The 18,104-nt window shown below is 38.8% G+C and overlaps 1 protein-coding gene across 6 annotated transcripts in view; it reads right to left on the reverse strand.

Annotated features, from left to right (window-relative positions):
* The window catches only part of LOC105471562 (tripartite motif containing 44), a 197,016-nt gene that overhangs the window by 126,505 nt on the left and 52,407 nt on the right, over positions 1-18,104 (reverse strand). For all 6 annotated transcript variants that reach the window (XR_981214.3, XR_011610685.1, XR_011610684.1 and 3 more), the window contains exons 3-4: positions 9,811-10,050; positions 623-642 (exon numbers count right to left, since the gene is read on the reverse strand). Coding sequence is in view for 2 of the 6 variants with exons in the window: in XM_071074879.1 (XP_070930980.1) it covers positions 623-642; positions 9,811-10,050 (260 nt within the window). In the remaining 4 variants the exon portion in view is untranslated. The remainder of the gene's footprint in view (positions 1-622; positions 643-9,810; positions 10,051-18,104) is intronic.

Raw genomic sequence — 18,104 nt, forward strand, 5'->3', positions numbered from 1 at the left:
ACAGGAAGGGTAAGTAAACCACAGTCCAGGTTCACTGCAAGGCTGAGACAATAATAAAATGCACTGTATTCAACTGTGGCAATACAGAAGCACAAAGAACATTTTTTTCCTAAACAAAGTTTTGTATACCTGTACCCTAGGATTCATCATATAGGTGTCTTGGGTCAGACACAAAGATATTATAGGTCAGAAATAAAGAATACTAGATCTACAGGCCATTAAAAAAATCAATCCAATTCCAATCAAGAAAGAACACTACAAAAATTTATCTAGTCAGTCCACCTGATACCATTACCATTACCATAATGATACTACATTACCATTTAAATGTAGTGCCTATTCTTCTTAACAAGGTATTCTGAATGTACAAAAGAATACAGCAAAGTTACTGTCATTATATACCTTAAAGTCTACCTTTATCTGAAAGTTACAGGCAGGAAATGACACAGATGAGAGGAAGATGGGAGTCTTACAAAACAAGATCTTCAAATCCTAGGCTTAAGATAGAGATCCCTTCTCTGTGCTATTCCTCGGCTGTCCATATTTCATGGAGCACTAAAGGCCACAAATGTCACTCTACTTCAATTATGAGAAAAGACAAGCAACAATAATGTGATCTTACCTGGGTCCTTCCTCATCGCCCTGAAAGACAAACAGAAAGAAACAGTATTAGAAATCACTGTTGTTACAGAGAGAGTCAGATTTCCTTCTTTTCCCTCCCCTCTCCCAACCTGAATGCATGTACTATACATTTATTGTAACAGAGACAAACCAACAGACATCTAAAGTATAAGACAAGAGCTAATATAATCCTATGTTCAAACTGCCCAGTGGAGATGAACTGATAATTTGCCCTGACAAGCAGAGCAGAGAAATGAATGCACAGACCTAGGAGGCCTAAATAATAGCCTTGCCTTTTTATTTGTATGGCTGGCAGTATTTAGTTCTTAGCAAAGTGAGAAACCCAAAATAGAGGCAGGTCTTAGGCAAAAGCTAGCCAGTTCCAAAAGCATCAAGCTGTTTCCTTCAAAGACTCATTTCTGCCTTGTTCTAGCATTTTTCATCAAACATGAACACTGCAATTCTAATGTAAAGAACACTGTGGTATAAAGGGCATTGAACTGGGACTCAGGAAATTGGGATTCTAGTCCAAGCTCTGTTACTTATTAGTTATGCGTCCTTGGGCAAACATTAATTAATCTGGACTTTGGTCTTCTCCTCTGTAAGTGGTTAGTTCTGGCATTTGATGATCCGTATCATTCTTCCACCAAACAATGGCTCTTCTCTTTTTCTTGTCCACTTCTCAAAAACAATGTGTGAACATTATTTTTCCAGGTATGGCATTCTCTCAACCTAACTTTATCAGAAGTGATCACAGCAGATTCCTTTGAGCTTCCTTCTGTGATCAAATGAGATTTTTCAAATAACTCTCAAGCCTTTCCCAAGGGACCTCACTCATCCTTTTAGTGTCAGCATATCTTTTATATCCTTCTTTTTAGCCATTCAGGGGTAGTCTTAATAGAGAATGTACATTCTGGTTGTACTCCTTGGAGAACGAATGAATGAATGAATAAATGGTTCCTACTGGTATAAGGCAGAATGAGCTCTCAAGTCAGATGTTCTGGGTTCAAGTCTTAACCCTGTCACTTTACTGCTGTATTAGCCTACTCTTGTTATTTTGCCTTTCTTAACTTCAATTTCCTAATTTGTAAAATGAGGTAATAACTGTCTCTGTATCATAAGTATGAGGATTAAATGCAATAATGCTTATAATCATCAAACACAGTGTCTGTGACACAGGATGTATTTAATAAAGGCTATTTATCAGTATCAGTAACAATTCAGTAAGATTCATTAAGAAGCTACTATGTATATGCTAACTAAGGAAAAACAATCACCCATAATGCTCTAACCTTCTAGGATTTTCGAATCAGGAGTACGAGAAACAGGCAGAAAGAAAATGAACTATTAGTAAATGTGTTATGAACAATACCAAAGACATAAACAGAATAATATGAGAATCAACAGGCAAGTTATGAACACTGCCTCTGCTGGAGAAGGTGGGAAAAGCTTCACATGCAGAAGGTAACATTGATATTGCCACTTTGAGGGATAAATAGTATTTTCCCAGGATGACAACAGAGAAAAGTGGGAAGGACACTGAACTAGCAAGAGCAAAGGCAAGTTTCTAAAAATGTCTTGTTCAAGGAACCTTGAGTTCTGTGAAACTGGAGAATGGGGATGTGCACGTGTGTGTTTTGGGCAGGGTGCTGGGAGTGGTATAAGGTTGGAACTGAGGGCAATGTGGAGTTGAGCGTGACTGAGGTAAAGGGAGACTGCCAGGGTGAAAGCCTGTAAAGCACAGCTGCAGCCAGAAAGGTGATTTAAATCAGACTAGCCATTTGAGGTTGAATAAGAAGGGCATTTTTGGCAGACTGTTAAGCATCTGCAATAGTGGGAAGGGCGTTAATCATCCACACTCCAACTAGAGGGAAGTAGGGCGAGTGGGTAGAGGGAGGGTATAGGGATAGTAGATAATTTCTTCGCATTTTTATCATCTGGTATGTCTCATGGGAACTATAATATATCCATTAAAAAGTTATATAATTTAAATTTAATATGAGTTACATAACTATGAATGACACAATTAAATCCCAACATAAATTTTTCCATGATTTTTGGATGTTTAACCCTAATTGTCTAAGAGAACTTTATGGAAAAAATATCTAAACTTTCTCCCACAATTTAGAGCAAGTCCTCCTCACGATCACATACTTTGGTGTAATGATTAAGAGACAGGGTTTCCCAGTTATAATATAAAAACATGGTCTCAAATTCTGGTTCATGAATCCCAACAGTGCAGCTTTTGGCAATTTACTTCTCCAAGGTTCAGTTTCTCCATCTGCACATAAAGATCCTAGTTCTTACCTCAAAGGGTCACCATATGGATTAAAATAAATGAGAAAATCTGTATAAAAACTAAGCAAGTGTCTAGTACCTTGTAATCATTCAACAAATGGCAGCCATTATTTTTACTTTCCCTGAATTGTTAATTAATAACATTTCTAGGGGAGAGTAGGGAAGGACAGAAAAGATGGGACACAAAGTTTTGCTATATGTTCATCCAATTCTACTGCTTATAGATGTATGCTTCTTTTCAGAAACAATGGTCACTGTTACAAAGCAAGAATATACACACACATATGAATTATAAGGCCGTTTTGAATAGGCTGGCACAGAGAGAATTGCTAATCTTGCTAGTAAAAGATGTGCATGTGATGTTCCTGCTACCTGAAATGTACATCCCTATTCTAAAAACCTAGCTAATTCCTATCTATCCTTTAAGATCAAGCCTTACTCAGAAACTTCTTCACTAACATCTTGAATAAGTTAATCCTCCTTTCCCCCACATCTGTAGGGTTTGCCACTCTACACTAGTACTTAGAGAAGAAAACTGACAATGACAACATCAAACAGTGCCTCCCTCTTTGGATTTCAACTCCTTGAGAATAGAAGCTTGTATTTTGCTCATTTCTGTATTCACTGCACCGAACACAGCACAAGGCTCATAGTAAATAATTACTCAAGATATGGGTAAGGTTTAAGATTAATTTCTTCTCCTATTATGAGCAAATTCTGGTTTCAGAGAATATCAGAAGTGACAGTCTATTAAATACCAACTTCCATTTAAATGACTTGTTAGATTAAGCACTGCTCTCAAATCCCTAATTAAGATATCACAAATGCTCTTGATTGGGCAGACTGCACTCTTGTGCAACCTCCCATTTCTACCTCTACCAATGGAAATGTTGTTCACCAAGAATCAAACAAGGCTGTTTATATGAACTTGTAATGATGTCACATTTAATTAAATAACAAAAAGTGAATGCAAGAGAGATAACTTGCTCACATAAAAACTAAGTTGAATGCATCCACAGTACTGATAAAGATGAATTACTTAAAAATTGTTGTCAATTTTGGTGTAGGTGAAACACAAGCAAAATACTAGAAACAATAAGTTACAAGAACTAAGATTCTGCATTCAGCTTGCTTTGAATGGTATCACCCTCACTACAGAGTCTGAAATTGGACCTTATAAATGGTGCAAAATGGGTGTGGTTTACGCCAGAAACATGACATTTAACTCTAATTAGCAAACCCATGTTTTCAAAGGCCTTGCCTTGGAATTAAAAAAAGTACGAATATATGTTTCAAGTTTAAAATAAATAGTTATCATATGCATGTATCATTTTTAATGGTTTATCCATCTGAACATACTTTTCCCAATATTAGCTTATTGCAACTCACTACTCTCCTTACCAAACTGGACAAAAGATAAAAATGCTCACATGACATATAAAGACACACCATTTTTTAATACTTAGCTTTAGTGAAGAGTTTTATAAAATGATGTAAGTAAATTCCACAAAAAGTGAGAAAAAAAATAAAGGAGAAGAGACTACTTCTCAGTTTGTTTTATGAGGCCAACATAACCCTAATACCCAAACCTGACAATGGCATTATAAAAATATACAGACCAATATCCCTTATGAACAAAGACACAAAACTCCTGAACAAAATATAAGAAAACTGAATCCAGATTATACATCATGGCCAAATGGGAGTTTATCTCAGAAATGCAAGGTTGGTTAATATTGTAAAATTAACCAACATGATTAACCATTACAATAGAATAGTGAAAAAAAATGCATATGATCATTTCAAGAAATACAGAAGACGTATCTCACAAAAGTCAACATCAGTTTGTATAAAAGCCCTCAGCACATTAGTAATAGAAAGGCACTTCCTCAATCTGATAAAAGGCATCTACAAAAAACATCATACTTAATAGTAACATACTGAATCCCTTCCTTCTAAGGTTACGAACAAGGCAAGGATGTCCACTTTTACCACTTATGTTAGACATTGCACTGGAGGTTGTAGCCATGGCAATAAGACGAAGAAATAAAAAGCATAAAGATTAGAAACAAAGAAGTAAAACTGTCTCTATTTGTAGATGACATAATTGCTGATACAGAAAATCCTAAAGAATCTATAAAGCCACTATTATAACTAATAGGTGAATCTGACAAGGTTACAAGATATAAGGTTAATATATAAAAAACAATTTTTTATATACTAACATAAGCTGAAAAATAAAATTTAAAAACAATTCTATTTTCAATAGTATTGAAAATATTAAATAACTAGGAATAAATTTAATAAAAGCCATTAATACTTTTAAATGAAAACCATGAACCATTTCTGAGAGCATGTAAAAACTGACTTATAAATGGAGACATATGTTCATTCATACTGCTGTTCTGCAGAGCTAATGTGTCATTTCTCTTTAGCTACTCTGCTTTCAAGATTTTTTTTCTTTGCCGTTAGTTTTCAGAAGTTTGACTCTGATGTGTCTGGGTATGAATTTCTTAGTTTATCTTGCTTTGGTTCACTCTGCTTCTTAAATCTGTAGGCTTATGTCTTTCAGCCAAATTTTAGACATTTTAAGATACTATTACTTCAAACTATTTTTTCAGCTCCACATTCCTTTTTCCCCCCTTGACACTGGTGTCATGTATCTTTCATTATTGTCCTATAAGTCCCTGAAGCTCAGTTCGATTATTTTTCCATGTTTGTTGTTGTTGTTTAGATTTGATCAGTATCAATCTATCTTCAAATTCACCAGATCTTTCCTTCAATTTGCCATTGAGCCCATCCAGTGAATTTTTGGTGTCAGTTACTATATTTTTCAGTTCCAAAATTTTAATTTGGTACTTTTTAATATTTTTATTTCTTTATTGAGGTTTTCATTTATTTCCAGAGTGCTTGTAATTGCTCACTGAAACATTCTTACAATAGCAGGTTTAAAATCTTTGTCTGATAATTCCAACATCTATGCCATCTTAGAGTTGGCATACATCAATTCTGTTTTCTCCTTAGAATTGGGATTTTCATTTTATTTTATTTTTTAAGACAGGATCTTGCACTGTCACCCATACTGGAGTACAGTGGTGTAAACACAGATGGCTGCAGCCTCGACCTCCTGGGTTCAAACAATCCTCTTGCCTCGGCCTTACAGAATTGAGATTTTTATTGGTTCTTTGGTCTGTATCCTGGACACGATGAGTTGTATTATAAAAATCTAGTTCCTATTTAAATCTTCTATTTTAGCAGTCAACCTGTTTAGATTCAGAATGCATGTCCTGGATCCTTTCTGTGAACTATGGTTCACATGTCACCTTAAGTTTATAAAGCCTCTACAGTGCTATTCTTGTCTGTCCCACTCAGATGATAGGACTCCATTCTACATTCTTCGCAGAGCTAGTTGGGGAGGAGTAGGGAAACCAAATCATTACTACAGGGCAGGAGTGAAAGATAAAATTCCAATAACTGATTCAGCTGGGGAAGTGCATAGCCTAGTTAATGCAGGGGTGAGAGGGAGGAGTTAGAGCTCTATCTACAGTCTCCAAAACAAAGAGGTACTACTTCCTCTGTACCATTACTGCAGGGTAGGTTGGAAGTCAGAGTTCTACCCACAGATGCATGGGAGATGGGTACCACTGATTACTGAGAGAAGCAGGGCCAAAGGTAGAAGCAAAAGTTTCACCCACAGGTTCCATAGAGAAAGATACCTCATTAACATAGGGCATATATAAAATGAGTTAGTTTCACTCACTGGCTCCACTGCTGCAGTGCCAATTGGGGTTGAGGAGCAGTGCCACTTTTTTCATGATGTTTGCCTCCCGAAGCAAGCCTTTCTTGGTTTTTTTCTTTCTTTTCCTTTTTTTTTTTTTTTTGTCTGTGTGTATTAGTGTTTCCAGTTTGTAGGATACCTGGCTAGGATATACAGGAAGTAAAGAAAACCCCAGAGAATTCACTGCCTTGTATTCCCTCAAATCCCAAGGTCCCTGATCAGTATGCCATCTTTTCTCCACCTGCAAGAGTCTTTTGGTGATGATTTCAGTATTTTTGCCCAGAGATTTCTACTGTAATAAGTGAAAGGAGTAAAACAGAATATGTTTACTCCATCATGCTCAGAAGCAGAAGGTACAATTTGCTTTAAATATGCCAAAAATAAAATAGATTGGTGAGTGGAAGGTTGAAAAGATGACTAGATATGTAATGAAGCAAGTATGGCAAAATGTTAATAGGAGAATCTAGGTGGTAGGTACATAGGCATAATCTGTAAAATCCTTTCAACTGTGCTGTATGTTTAAAAATTTTTATAATAAAATATTGGGGGGGGTCTTTTGGCTGAATTCAAAATGCAGGTGATTTTTGATAAATTCTACACCATAAAAATAACATAATTCCTCTGATGAGTGAAAGACAGGTACTGGATATTTGCTCTCACCAATAACTTACCAGATTAACTGGAACAAGAGGCTATTAAATAATAACAGCTCTTTGTAAACACTCTACTCTAGTGGCTGAACGCTATCTCTATTTTTAATAGCTCATTTTGTCTGTAACCTGGTCCTTAAGCCTTGTCAGCTCTTGCATCCCTTTAAGAGTAATTTCATCAGAGTTAACAAGCATAGTACCATTGAGGTGCTTAAAGGACAGCGAAGGTCAGAGAAGGACTAAATTCATAGATTAAAATGAAAATAAAAGAGAAGAATAAACCTCAAAATTAAACTTTTTTTTGTTTGTTTTTGAGATGTAGTGTCGCTCTGTCTCCCAGGCTGGGCTGCAGTGGCCACAGTCTAGGCTCACTACAACCTCTGCCTCCTGGGTTCAAGTGATTCTTCGGCCTCAGCCTCCCAAGTAGCTGGGACTACAAGGGCTCGCCACCACACCCAGCTAATTTTTGCAGTTTTAGTACAGACAGGGTTTCACCATGTTGGCCAGGGCAGGCTTAAACTCCTGACCTCAGGTGATCCACCCACCTCGGCCTCCCAAAGTGCTGGGATTACAGGCATGAGCCACCATGCCCAGCCAAAATTAAACTTTTGTTTTCAAATAACAACCTAATCAACAAACAGAATAAATGAAGGGGTCGAACTTGATGGGAATTGTGGACAGAGTTATGCTGTTGATCCCTTGAATTAACTCTAGTTGAATCTTTTGTTTATTAAGACACAAACTGACCATCTGGACATTGTAAAGGTATGCAAAGCTGTCTAGAACATGGATTCTTCTCATTTTTCCCACAGATACAGATGGGATGCTTAGCATATGTCATATAGTAGGGGGAAAGCACAGGCACTGAAATAGGACAGACTTAAATCTAAACCGTGGCTCTATTTTCTACTGACTAAATGACATTGGGTTAGTATCCCTGCAGTTCTCTGCATCTCAAATATCCCATTTGTAAAATGAAGTTAATGAATGCTGACATAAGGATTAAATGAAATGATGAATATAAAGTGCTCTCTTGCCAATCTAGAAACTTATTTAGGCACATAATTTCTCAATTATGGGGAGAATAAAATGAAAAGAGGAAGAGTTATTCTTTTCACACATTGATGAAAATTAATCAAAAGCCTTGGATAGGTATAGCAGACACCTTTTAATGGTTTCTTACATTTTCTGTCAGGATAGCTTGGAAATACCTGCCTCCTGGTTTACTTTGGCTCTTCTACTGGCCAGTTTATTCTGTGGCCAGGCTCTCTCGAGCCAAGGCAAGACTTCCAGTTAAGGCTGGGCTTGCTGAGTAATCAACAGTCCTAGAAAGTCCACAGGATGCTCCTAGGTTTTCTTCTAGAAGGACCTACCCTAAACCTATCTGGCATTATTTTCACTAGAATTGTCAACATAATGCTGTGAAATCTGATTAATAGTAGCCTCTCTCTAGTGGTTGAAACATACTTTTTTTTTTTTGAGACAGGATCTTACTCCATCACACAGGGTGGAGTGGAATGGCACAATCACAACTCACTGCAGCCTCAACCTCTGGGGCTCAAGTAATCTTCCTACCTCAGCCTCCTGAGTAGCTGGGACTACAGGCAGGTGACACCATGTCTGCTAATTCTTATTTTGTAGACACAGGGTCTCACTATGTTGCCCAGGCTGGTCTCAAACTCCTGGACTCAAGCAATCCTTCCATCCCAGCCTCCCAAAGTGTTGGGATTAAAGTGTGAGCCACTGAGCCCAGCATTTTTTTTTTTTTAATGGCTACCTTAAATAATTTTTTTCAAAGTAGATTCAAAATGCCTAAATATGTTGTTTGGCAAAATGCTGAAGACCCTTTTATTCCTATTATAAAACAATGAATATGACAACTAACATTTGTATAGCGATTCAACATTTACCTCATGTCTTTCATTCGTAGTATTTTTTTTTTAAATCTTACAATGACCTAGTGCACATGCCATTCTTAATCCAGTAGTTATGCCTCCAATTTATGAAGCTGACTCCATATAACAACCAGCTTGAGATACCTTTTCACTATGTATAAAGTAAGTCTAAAATCTTTCATTCTGGCCTGCTTTATACTCTACTTCATGATTTGTTCTCATTCAGCTCAGGTCTATGATGACTTTAAAGGCTCATTTCACAACTTGGGGTCTGTTGCTTGCCCTCTTCTCTGGTTGTAATTTTTGGCTTCCTTCCTTAATTGTGATTAGTATCTGTCCCCACTGACTATACGCCTTAAAGTAATGATGGATAAATAATTTGGTAGGCCCAGCCACTGGGTAAACTAGTGGCCAGTTCTTCCATACTGGTTTATACACCATGTGAAAGACATACACCCTACCTAGATTTCAATTCATTCATGTTCAGCGACCACATGGGGTCTAACAAATATGGCATCAGTTTCCTCCTATTTCTCTTGCTACTAAACATTATGGGCTTTTCCTTTACCTCTGCCTTTGGCTCAGCTGATTCATTAGAGGTATCAAGTTGTTCCTTGGCTTGGGCCATCTGGGTCATCAACCTATCCATGTGGGATTGGATGTCTGCCAGTATCTCAGTCACATGAGCTGTGGCCATTGCCTCCTGGATGTCCACTAGATGAAGGGCCTTCTGCTCCTCATCGGCAATCACTTTCTGAACTTTCTTAAATTCCTGCTGTATAAACATCTTCATTTGGTCCCGAGTTACCTGTAGAACAGAGGCAAATAAGAAGAATAAGTCGAACACACAAAGAAACAAAAGGGCAGAGTTATTACTACACAGCCCTGGCTAAAATACATACCATGGATCCTATCTGATCCTGAAGTTTTGGGAATATTCTAAAAACAATGTTCCCCTAATATCTTTGATGAATTTCCTGCTAATCTTTTTGCCTTTTTCATTCTTCAGGGAGTAATTTCTTATCCTTTTTTCCTTTTTGTTTTGTTCATTTTCAGTAATATATATGATGAGCATATATAGTAAAAAATGAGGCCAGGTGCAGTGGCTCATGCATGTAATCCTAACACTTTGGGAGGCCAAGGCGGGTGGATCACCTGAGGTCAGGAGCTTGAAACCAGCCTGGCCAACATGATGAAACCTCGTCTCTACTAAAAATACAAAAAAAAAAAAAAAAAAAAAAAATTCCTGGGCATGGTGGTGGGTGCCTGTAATCCCAGCTACTTGGGAGGCTGAGACAGGAGAATTGCTTGAACCTAGAAGGCAGAGGTTGCAGTGAGCCCAGATTGTGCCACGGCACTCCAACCTGGGTGACAGAGCAAGTCTCCATCTCAAAACAAAACAAAACAAAACATGAAATTCTTCCTCTCTGCCCCAATTACTGTTAACAGTTTGGTATGTATCCTCCCAGCCATTTTTCTATATAGTTATGTACATATATGTATATAGATAATTAAGTAGGTTTTATATAAATGAATCATAGTGAAAATATGGTTGTCTTTTCTACTTAAGATATATTTGTGCATACAGATCAACTTCGTTCTATTATTTTTACTATCTGTATGATATGGAGCTGGAGGGTTGTGTGTGTGTGTATTTCTCCTATTTAACCATTCCTCTCTTAATGGAAGTACAGGATATTTCCAAATTTTTGCTATTATAAACAACACAGCAATAAACATCCTTGGGTATATCTCTTAATATCTGCATATAAGTTTATTTAAAGACGTTTAGAGCCACTTAGTAAATTGGCATATACTCTAAAAATATTGTTTCATACTGCCAAGGTGCCTTCTGAAAAAGATGTATTGATTACATTCCTACCACAACGTATAGCACTTCCGTACACCCTTACCAATACTGGATAATATCAAGCTTTTAAACTTTTACTATGATGGGTGCAAATATATTATTGTTTTATTTTATAATAACTGCAAACCAAAGAAAATACAACTGCTAGCTATATTTATGCTTAAGGCATAAGAAAGGCTAATGAAGTGAGAAATCATCAAAATGAGAACTTCTAAACTCCAAATTTTACCTGCATTTACTGATGTTTCCTCACAACCATGTTTAGTTTATGAGTATTTTAAAACAACTACGCATATTATGAGTGTAGCTGAGATAGGGAACAGGGAAGAAGTAAACTGTAGATGAAAGGAGAAAGGCAGAAGAAAAGTCAATAGAGGATTTTAGAACTAGCAGAGAAAATAGTTGTCATCTAAATGAACTCCTTCCTTTTTACAGATAAGGAAATGGACATAGTTGCAAACCCGCAGAAGAGGGAAAGACTCCAATCTTCTTGTTCTCAGTCTGGTGCTCTGTTCACTGTAAAAGCCTGTCAGCAGGGAAGTCAAACTGGGAAAACCTAAGAAAGGAGACTGAGAAAGAGAAAGCCTAAAGGAGAGGGTAGCAGAATAAGTCATTTTTAATTAGCCTCTTAGAAATTGAAAGAAGCTTGATACCTTACGCAGCTTTTGTAACACTGCTAAGGACATCAGTGCAAAATAAGGCCTGTATGACATGTATCTGCTCACACATCAAGTGACTAAGTGTCATAAGCCCTCATACACTCTCTGCAGGTGCTCTCCCTGGTGCTGGAGAAAATGGGAAGGTGTATTAAATGTTCTTAATGTCTCCGCAAATTCTGTATCAGATTGAGAACTGTGATTTGGTGTTTATATAATTCCTTTTTATGTTTAGTATATGTATTTTAGGACTATTATGCTTTACAGTGATCACTGATCAACAGATCTCTACTCCTGAAATAAACTGAGTCTTAAATAACCAGGACCTTCTCTCAGAAACCAAACATTTCCACTAAGGGTTGGACTTTTCTGAATGCCTGAGAAACTCTCTTAATGGCTACAAGTAACTAACAATGGATATCTTAATAAAAACTGACTCACAACCTATTTTACTAGACCTTACATACACATGTGGTTCAGAGTTAGGAAGCTGACATCCCACTTAGTAAAGGTGTGGACCAGACTGCAGCAGGTAAATAAGTCATGGATTTTAAAATTCTCTATTTCCCATAGCTTTATTACATAGGGTTTTCAGCATGACACTGTATTTTATACAGATCAGGTCACAAATGAAAACTGAAGGAAAAATAATCCACTCTATAAAACCTTTATGCGTTTTCCCACTCTCATTCTCTAATTAACACATAAGCATTTTCCAGCCTAAGACATCAAAACCTTTAGCGCATTAGTTACAATCAAGCTGATATATCTTTGCTATAGTTGCATTAGGGTGAAGTGCAATATGATTAAACATAGCATTTTAATGAAATTATAACATAGCACTGCAATTTGAAAAATTTGACCACTGTATGGTCAGAACTACCTATTGAACATCTGAATTCAACCTTCTAATTTTATAGGTGAAGGGGGAAAAAAGCCACAGAGAAGTATGATAATTAAGTTAGGTTTAGAAACTTTCCTCTGGTCCAGTCTAATGTACTTTTACAACTCATCACTTCCAGTGAGTTATAAACAAGACCCTGTCGAAAGAAGAAAAAGAGAAGAAGGGAGATCGAGAAAGAGAGAGAGAAGGGACAGGGAGAGACAGTGAGAAGGGGGGGAGGGAGGGAGGGAGGGAGGTAAAGAGAAACAGAGGGAGGGACGGAGGTAGAGAGAGAAAGAGAGAGAGATTGAAAAAAAATTTGTTTCACAAAAGTATTGCTGAGATGAACTGAGAATAACGGTCAGGGTTAGGAGCAGGAAGCTACTCAAAAGAGAAGCATCCAAATCTACACTGAATATTTCAGAAACATTTGTTCTGTCACAGGCGTCTGAACCAAAGCTACTTCATTTTGAATAGGGGCTGGGTAAAATAAGACTGAGACCTCCTAGGCTGCATTTCCAGAAGGTTAGGCATTCTAAGTCTTAGGATGAGATAAAAGGTCGGCACAAGATACAGGTCATAAAGACCTTGCTGATAAAGCAGATTGCAGTAAAGAAGCTGGCCAAATCCCACTAAAACCAGGATGGCGATGAGAGTAGCCTCTGGTGGTCCTCACCATTACAGTCCCACCAGCACCATGACAGTTTACAAAAACCATGGGAATGTCAGGAAGTTACCCTACATGGTCTAAAAAGGGGAGGCATGAATAATCCAACCCTTGCTTAGCATATGATTAAGAGATAACCATAAAAATAGGCAACCAGCAGCCCTTGGGGCTGCTCTGCCTATGGAGTAGCCATTTTTTCATTCCTTTGCTTTCTTAATAAACTTGCTTTCATTTCACTCTATGGACTTGCCCTGGATTCTTTTGTGAGCAAGATCCAGGAACCCTCTCTGGGGACTGGATCAGGACCCCTTTCTGGTAACAGTCCTACAAGCCAAATTTCCTGCAAGGTGTTAAGGAGACTACTCCAAAAATAACTTTAAAAATTGTAGACTGCATGAAATATAGTTTGAAGACTCTAAATATCTCCCCCAAAAATCCATTTTTCACTTCCCTCTTCCTCATTTGAAAGGCCATTATTCTAAAATAGAAAAACAAAAAAGCAGGAAATGGAACTTTTTCAGATGCTACAAGCTGTCCACACTCCCACAGCACAGTGTCCTCCCCACTTGCCAGTGTCTATGGAAACTTCAAGTTGGGAAGTTCAAAGTTAAGGAATCTGTTTAGCCTTCAGCATTTATTCCTACATTGTACTCCAAGAGAGCTCCTTCCAAACTTAGGCCAGACTCCAGTGAGGGCAGGCAAGGGAAATACTTCACCAATAAGGAGGTCATGGTTTTTTTCAATGGATGGGAAGATCTCCTATTTCTTGTGTCTTTTGTGTATCGGTGCAATAGCCACTATTTGTGAATAAAACAACTGCCCACCCACCAGGCTTAGAAAATTATTCGCAGCCTAGAAACACAGTAGACATAAACTCTGAACAGCATTCCACTACCAACATTCTCAGTGATGTCATCCTCAGCGACCTAATTAGAAGCCTGATATGAGCAGGTTTTACAATGGGGTGAGAATGAAAGGAAAAAAGTTGACTGAAGTGAACATTTAAACTCTTCATTAAGCTATCTTTCTCATCTTCTTCAGAAGCCTCCAGGCAAAAGCAGTCATTTGTATCTTCACTTCTGTCATCACCTCCACTTTGTTAACAGGGCACTATTAGATCTCTACCTCAGTTAACCACTTAGTTACTTCAGGGATCCACTCAATGAAATAATATAATGGTATTTACTATTGCTATTGTTACCGTTATTATTTTCATTATAAAAGACCAAAATAAATACCAACATGTTGGAGAGTGGTTATCTGTGAATGGTAGAATTACAAGTACTTTTCTCTTTTTTACTTCTCAGTTCAAATTTTCTGAAATAACATGTAACACTTTTTAAAAACGATTTTTTAGGCCGGGCGCGGTGGCTCAAGCCTGTAATCCCAGCACTTTGGGAGGCCGAGACGGGCGGATCATGAGGTCAGGAGATCGAGACCATCCTGGCTAACACGGTGAAACCCCGTCTCTACTAAAAAATACAAAAAAGTAGCCAGGTGAGGTGGCGGGCGCCTGTAGTCCCAGCTACTCGGGAGGCTGAGGCAGGAGAATGGTGTGAACCCAGGAGGTGGAGCTTGCAGTGAGCTGAGATCCGGCCACTGCACTCCAGCCTGGGCGACAGAGCGAGACTCCATCTCAAAAAAAAAAACAAAAACAAAAAACCAAAAAACGATTTTTTAAAAGAAATGTGGCTTAACGAAAAAGAAATTCTCAACAAAATACTAGCAAGTCAAATTAATCCATGTATAAAAAGAGTAACAGGCCAAGTGTGGTGGCTCATGCCTGTAATACCAGCACTTTGGGAGGCTGAGGTGGGTAGATCACCTGAGGTCAGGAGTTTGAGACCAGCCTGGCCAACATGGTAAAACCCCACCTCTACTAAAAATACAAAAATTAACCGGGTGTGTTGGTGCACACCCGTAATCCCAGCTACTCAGGAGGCTGAGATCCAAGAATTGCTTGAAACTGGGAGGTGGAGGATGCAGTGAGTGGAGATGGTGCCACTGCACTCCAGCCTGGGTGACAGCACGAGACTCTGTCTCAAAATAAAAAAAAAAAAGGAATTACATACCATGACATAAATGAGGGATATATACACCAAGTATGCAAGGCTGGTTCAATATTTGAAAAATCAGCTAATATAATTTATCCACATCAATAGGCTAATGAGGAAAAATCACAATAGATACACAAAACTCAATACTCATTTATTATAAAAACTCTCAGTACACTAGGAATGGGGTGGGGGGAGCTTCCTCAACTTAATAAAGAACATCTACAATTACCTACAGCCAACATCATACTTAATGGTCAGAAACTCAAGGCTTTCCTGCTAAGATGAGGAACAAGGCAAGGATGTCCCCTCTCAACCTTTTCTTTTCAACACTGTACTGAAAATCCTACTTTATGCAGTAAGTCAAGAAAAGGAAATAAAAGGTATACAGATTGGGAAAGAAGAAATAAAACTATCTTTGCAGATGATAAGATTGTCTATGTAGAAAATCTGAAAGAATTCACCAAAAAAAGGAAAAAAGAAAAGAAAAAACCTCCTGGAACCAACAGCAAGACTACAGGATAGAAGACCGATATACAGAAGTCAATCGCCTTCCTACAGACCAGCAGTGAACAAGCAGGATTTTAAGTTAAAAAGATAATGCCATTTACATTCGCACCTCCAAAAATGAAATACTTAAGTATAATTCTAATAAAATATGTACAAGATCTATATGAGGAAAATGGACTGTTATCTAAAATATACTAAGAACCATAAAAACTCAAAAATAAGAAAATGAACAACCTGATTAAAAAACAGACACCTGGCGCACCCAAGATGGCCAAATAGGAAGAGCTCCAGCCTCCAGCTCCCAGTGTGAGCAACACAGAAGACAGGTGATTTCTGCATTTTCAACTGAGGTACCGGGTTCATCTCACTGGGGCGTGTCAGACAGTTGGTGCTGGTCCATGGGTACAGCCCGACCAGCGAGAGCTGAAGCAGGGCGAGGCATCACCTCACCTGGGAAGCGCAAGGGGGAAGGGAATTCCTTTTCCTAGCCAAAGGAAATTGAGACACACAACACCTGGAAAATCTGGTAACCCCCACCCTAACACTGCGCTTTACCAAGGTTCTTAGCAAACGGCACACCAGGAGATTCGATCCCACACCTGGCCCAGAGGGTCCCACGCCCATGGAGCCTCCCTCATTGCTAGCACAGCAGTCTGAGATCTAACTGCAAGGAGGCAGCGAGGCTGGGGGAGGGGCGCCCGCCATTGCTGAGGCTTAAGTAGGTAAACAAAGCTGCCAGGAAGCTTGAATTGGGTGGAGCCCACCACAGCTCAAGAAGGTCCTCCTGCCTCTGTAGACTCCTCCTCTGGGGACAGGGCATAGCTAAACAAAAAGCAGCAGAAACCTCAGCAGAGGAAATGCCCCTGTCTGACAGCTTTGGAGAGAGCAGTGGATCTCCCAGCACGGAGGTTGAGATCTGAGAACGGACAGACGGCCTGTTCAAGTGGATCCCTGACCCCTGAGTAGCCTAACTGGGAGATATCCCCCACTAGGTGCAGACTGACACCTCACACGGCGGGGTACACCCCTGAGACAAAGCTTCCAGAGTGAGAATCAGACAGCAACTCTCACTGTTCAGCAATATTCTATCTTCTGCAGCCTCCGCTGCTGATACCCAGGCAAACAGGGTCTGGAGTGGACCTCAAGCAAACTCCAACAGACCTACAGCTGAGGGTCCTGACTGTTAGAAGGAAAGCTAACAAACAGAAAGGCCACCCACACCAAAACCCCATCAGTACGTCACCATCGTCAAAGACCAAAGGCAGATAAAACCACAAAGATGGGGAAAAAGCAGGGCAGAAAAGCTGGAAATCCAAAAAATCAGAGAGCATCTCCCCCTCCAAAGGAACGCAGCTCATTGCCAGCAATGGAACAAAGCTGGACAGAGAATGACTTTGACGAGTTGAGAGAAGGAGGCTTCAGTCGATCAAAATTCTCAGAGCTAACGGAGGAACTACGTAACCAGCGCAAAGAAACTAAAAACCTTGAAGAAAGAATGGATGAATGGATAACTAGAATAATCAATGCAGAGAAGACCTTAAAAGAACTGATAGAGATGAAAACCATAACACGAGAACTACGTGACAAATACACAAGCTTCAGTAACCGACTTGATCAACTGGAAGAAAGAGTATCAGAGATTGAAGATCAAATGAATGAAATGAAGCGAGAAGAGAAGTGTAGAGAAGAAAGAATAAAAAGAAATGAACAAAGCCTCCAAAAAATATGCGATTATGTGAAAAGACCAAATCTACATTTGATTGGTGTGCTTGAAAGTGACAGGGAAAAGGGAACCAAGTTGGAAAACACTCTGCAGGATATCATCCAGGAGAATTTCCCCAACCTAGTAACGTAGGCCAACATTCAAATTCAGGAAATACAGAGAATGCCACAAAGATACTCCTTGAGAAGAGCAACTCTAAGATACATAATTGTCAGATTCACCAAAGTTCAAATGAAGGAAAAAATGTTAAGGGCAGCCAGAGAGAAAGGTCGGGTTACCCACAAAGGGAAGCCCATCAGACTAACAGCAGATCTCTTGGCAGAAACTCTACAAGTCAGAAGAGAGTGGGGGCCAATATTCAACATTCTTAAAGAAAAGAATTTTCAACCCAGAATTTCATATCCAGCCAAACTAAGTTTCACAAGTGAAGGAGAAATAAAATCCTTTACAGACAAGCAAATGCTTAGAGATTTTGTCACCACCAGGCCTGCCCTACAAG

Source organism: Macaca nemestrina, chromosome 12, assembly GCF_043159975.1.
Source record: "Macaca nemestrina isolate mMacNem1 chromosome 12, mMacNem.hap1, whole genome shotgun sequence".
Lineage (NCBI taxonomy): Eukaryota > Metazoa > Chordata > Mammalia > Primates > Cercopithecidae > Macaca > Macaca nemestrina.